Source organism: Temnothorax curvispinosus, unplaced genomic scaffold (genome assembly GCF_003070985.1).
Source record: "Temnothorax curvispinosus isolate PA1 unplaced genomic scaffold, ASM307098v1 QBEX01000243.1, whole genome shotgun sequence".
Taxonomy (NCBI): Eukaryota; Metazoa; Arthropoda; class Insecta; order Hymenoptera; family Formicidae; genus Temnothorax; species Temnothorax curvispinosus.
Window position 1 is genome coordinate 1 of NW_020210023.1, and position 4,658 is coordinate 4,658.

Sequence of the window (4,658 nt, forward strand, 5' to 3'; positions counted from 1 at the left end):
GTCAATCATCTGTGTGAATATTTGTGGCGATATACAATAAACGAGCTTTTTTTGTTAATAACTTTTTAATAAAGAACGACCGCCGGCTAAAACCTTCTGAAGGTCACTCAGGAGGGTGACCTTGACAACATATGTCAAGGTCAAGGTCATTGGCGAGTGGGGTCTTTTTGTAAATAATTACCTATAAATTACCTCAAGACTGGAGCCAAATCCGACGACAGCATATTTAGAAGAACAGTACACCGGACATGTACAGAAAGGCCCCAACCCAGCCATAGACGCTACATTTACTATGGTACCCCCTTTGCCACCTTTATGTTTGCCCATATAATCTAAGGCCAATAGCGAACCGCGAATTACTGCTATCTATAGAAATAAAATGCGTAAATAATTTACGCATCACTTAATATATACGAGTACATATATTTGTGATTAAAAAAATTGCATGTCTTGTTTATATAAATACGAACAATATATGTAATACATGTTAATGTATTTATTTATAATAAATAAATCAGTCACTCTATGAAATATATTATATTCCAAAATTCTTATTTAATGATAATCTATTTCCGATTAACGTGTTCTTAAACAGCAAATCTTAATAAAATTAGTAAATAATTCAATTAATCGGTTGAAGTTTAATGTTTTATTACTCACGACATTAACAGCAAACGTTTGCTCAAAACAACGGTCATTACATATTCCAGCATTGTTAACAAGTATGTCAAGACCATTGAAAGCCTTAATAACTTGTTTGAAGGTTTCTGACGATAAAAATAATCGGTTAGTGTATTTAATGCTTTAATTTAATGGATATCTCATGTTCAAAAATGTAAAATAAAAGATGTAAATAATAAGTAATTTGATAAAAATTATTTAAGAAATTCGCGGCATTTACCGTTGTACGCTTCCAAGTTTGTTACATCAATTGGAAAGAAGATGACACGTTCTTTTCCAAATTTTTCTTGCAATGTTACTGTTGCGTTGTAACAACGTTCTACCGGCAAATCAAGAATGGCGACTTTCTAAAATTATTATAATAAGGTAGAGAGATAATACACCATTTTTCTTCATTTTTTAATTTTTGCTTGTAAAATACCTTTGCGCCTTTACGCAACAAATCTTCGGTAATGTGGTAGCCAATGCCGGCGCCGGCTCCTGTGACTATCGCCGTTTTACTTTCCACGTTGTCCATTACTTATTGTCGATATTGCATTAAGAAGATTAAATATCAAAAAGATTGTGAATAAGAAGAAATGCTCAGCCGTACGATGCTTTTATATGTCAACAATCATCTGTCACTTGCGCGCAGTTAAGTTATAAGGAAGATAAGGCTAACGTTTTAAACTTTTAAATACGTTTTAAACTTTTAAATATGCTATATTTAAAAGCTATAGCTATATTTAAATAAATGTTTAGCTTTAGAAGAGTTTTGAATTTCAATTATGTTATATATACACATTACGTTCTATAGTAGAAGCAAGGCGTTCAACACAGATAAAATGCAAATGTAGCAAACATGTATTATGTATTGTATATTGTATGTATTTTTATGTGTACAATCACGTTTCTGTGATAAAGAAAAAGCAATCGTAAAAGTTCCAAACGTTTGGTTTACTTCGAATCACTTCTAGTCTATACTATTATCTATACTATTATATAAAATCCTTACGGGTGGTGTATGTTTGAACGTTAATAACGTGAAAACTATTGGACCGAATTTTTACCACAAGTACATGAAATAGGGCTAGAATTTTCCGGGGAGTGCTATAGAGTGTGTAGTTTTTCGTTACCGATTTTCTGAAAACCGATTTTTTTAATTTTTCTAATTCTTACGGGTAAAAGAATTAAAAAAATCGGTTTTCAGAAAATAGATAACGAAAAACTATACACTCTATAGCACTCCCCGGAAAATTCTACCCCTATTTTATATAGTTTTAATACAAATTCGGTCTAATAGTTTTTAAGTTAAAAACGTTCAAACATACACCACCCGTAAGAATTAGAAAAATAAAAAAAAACGTTATTAACTTAAAAACTATTGGACCGAATTTATATTAAAACCATATAAAATAGGGGTAGAATTTTCCGGCGAATGCTATAGAGTGTATAGTTTTTCGTTATCTATTTTTTGGAAACTCATTTAAAAATTCTTTTTAATTCTTACAAGTGTGGTGTATGTTTGAACGTTTTTAACTTAAAAACTATTGGACCGAATTTGTATTAGAACCATATAAAATAGGGGTAAAATTTTCCGGGGAGTGCTATAGAGTGTATAGTTTTTCGTTACCGATTTTCTGGAAACCGGTTTTTCTAATTTTTTTAATTCTTACGCGAAATAATTGACCGAATCTCGGAGAGGGAGAGGGAGAGAGAGAGAGAGAGAGAGAGAGAGAGAGAGAGACTATTGAGCGAGATTATTTGCGTGTATTATTACACATGTCCTCCGGGGCGAAGCCCGGGTAACCAGCTAGTAGTAAATAAAAATTATCTTATTTTTATGTGTTTTCGAGTAATTCTATAAACATATAATAATATAAAATAAGATGCAGTAAAAGAAATAACAGAAAGAAAGATATTGATAAATTTTAGAAAAACTGTTTGCAATAATCGTAAAAGTGTATACATTATAACATTTATTGCAACTCTTGGATCGAAATTCTAATTACCAACAAACAAGTTAAAGATGTTTATCTTTTTTTGTACAGATTCGAGTATGATAAATTATTCTGGCGGAGAGATTTAAACTAATTTACACCTATAATTTATTTCGAATTTTATATAATAGATACAATAAACTTCGAATTTGATAAGAGCCTTTAGTTTCAGTAATAAATTATGAAAATCGTCACGGTATGTACACCACATTTTATTTTAGCATTTTATGTATCACATTCATTTTGTTAAAAAAAACTACAATCTGAAAAAGTCGTTATTATTATCGCTATTCTATATTTAATCTCATAAAGTAATAATGGATACCTTATTAGCTACTGTACTTTGCTACTATTAGAAATTTCAATATTTAATTAGTTACTATAAATTTTTATTATTAAATATTTTTTACCTATGGCTAATTCTAATTTTGCGAAAATACAAGCAATAAAAATCAATTTCGATGTCAACTTTTCAGAAAAATAAATAAAGCCTTTTAGCGGTTCCATGTTTTTTTCTAACACAAGTGCATCGTGTATCACGTTCGTCGAAATACATAATTTAACGTCCGTTGTTTCTCAACTTTTTACAAGTAAATATATACATTTTTTTATCATGCATAAAATATATAAGTTTTAATAAATAAATTTTAAGTCTAAACGAATTGTAATGCGGTATAAATAAATATTAAATGGTCACACACACACACACACAGAAATATGCAGCGCTGCAAAACCACAAAATGTTTTTTTTAAATTTTGCTTGAACTAAATATAGAGATACCGGTGTATCACACTGTAATAAGGATGACTCGTCATGATTGCAGATTTTACATTAAAATCTCTTATTCGATCAGTTTCACGATAGCAATTGCCACGTGTTCAGGTCTGTCAAACGAAAGAAACACTATTATGTAAATCTATTAAGGTTGCGTTTCGATATTCACTGCCAGTACTGAAAATCTATAGTACCTATACGTGACGTAAACTATAGCTTTTCAGTACTCCAATTCTGTAACTCTTAACGACAGTGTCGGTATCGTTATGTTGTCGTTGAGCAGGTATACTATATGGGAAAAAAACTGCGCAACTGTCGTTATGAGCACATAACGACGCATAACGAGTTGCAGAATCGCACTACAGTACTGGTAGTGAATATCGAAACGCAGCCTAAAAATTTTTTTTGCGTATCAATAATTTCTTTGATTAATATATAATCAAATCATAATATAAAAAAAAAAGTAGAAACTTGCACATTACTTCCTCATAGTTATTAATTGTGCAAGTTGAAACTTGCACATTGCTTCCTCATAGTTATTAAGTGTGCAAGTTGATGAAGCATTATTTTTTTCAATGTATAATTTTCAGTATTTATTTGTGTTGGCTTCCTCATAGAGGAAGCTTTGTGTGCGAAGGTTTCTACTTAAACACTTAAAAACTCTAATCAAGCAATGTGCAGGTTTCTACTCGCACACCTAACTCTTATTTGTGTGCAAAATTTCAACCCGGTATCTAAAAAATTGTAGAAGTAGATGCGTGTACAAAAAATCCGTACACACACACACACACACACACACATACATACATACTTCCGGACATTTTTTACTAATACGATTTTTCGAGATAAAACCGAAGCTATCAAATATGAACATTTTAACTCGATTTCAATTATTATATAAATTAGAAACTGTATGTATAATTCTCCGAAATTTCAAATGTGTGTAACACGAGATCTAATCAATCAAATTTTAATGAATTATATATGAAATAGGGGTAGAAAAAACTCAAAAATATAATAGAGTTAAAAATAGATCGCTATCTCAAATATTGAGAAAGATGCAGCGTAAAACACATTTTTCAAAAAAATGAAAATCTGCATAAAATCTATACCGTTTTATGGATTTTAATAAAATTTGAGGAGGACATACTTTCTATGATACTCTATTTGTGTGCCAAATTTCAACCCGGTATCTAAAAAATTGTAGAAGTAGATGCGTGTAC

The 4,658-nt window shown here is 30.5% G+C and overlaps 1 protein-coding gene across 1 annotated transcript; it reads right to left on the reverse strand.

The window, feature by feature from the left end:
* Window positions 1-154: 154 nt before the first annotated feature.
* LOC112468617 (15-hydroxyprostaglandin dehydrogenase [NAD(+)]-like) lies at window positions 155-1,289 on the reverse strand. Its single transcript, XM_025037885.1, has 4 exons — window positions 1,103-1,289; window positions 902-1,028; window positions 661-767; window positions 155-366 (listed from the first exon to the last, which is right to left on the reverse strand). The coding sequence occupies exons 1-4, from the start codon at window positions 1,196-1,198 to the stop codon at window positions 178-180; spliced, it is 519 nt and encodes a 172-aa protein (XP_024893653.1). The 5' UTR covers window positions 1,199-1,289; the 3' UTR covers window positions 155-177.
* Between the last annotated feature and the right edge of the window lie 3,369 nt (window positions 1,290-4,658).

What these genes read in the sequence shown, in the direction of transcription:
- LOC112468617 (XM_025037885.1), bottom strand. Translation starts at nt 1,198, where the DNA reads ATGGACAACGTGGAAAGTAAAACGGCGATAGTCACAGGAGCCGGCGCC. An exon ending in TGTTGCGTAAAGGCGCAAAG is followed by an intron (nt 1,029 to 1,102) that starts GTATTTTACAAG and finishes TAATAATTTTAG; the next exon opens with AAAGTCGCCATTCTTGATTT. An exon ending in AAACGTTTGCTGTTAATGTC is followed by an intron (nt 367 to 660) that starts GTGAGTAATAAA and finishes TTATTTCTATAG; the next exon opens with ATAGCAGTAATTCGCGGTTC.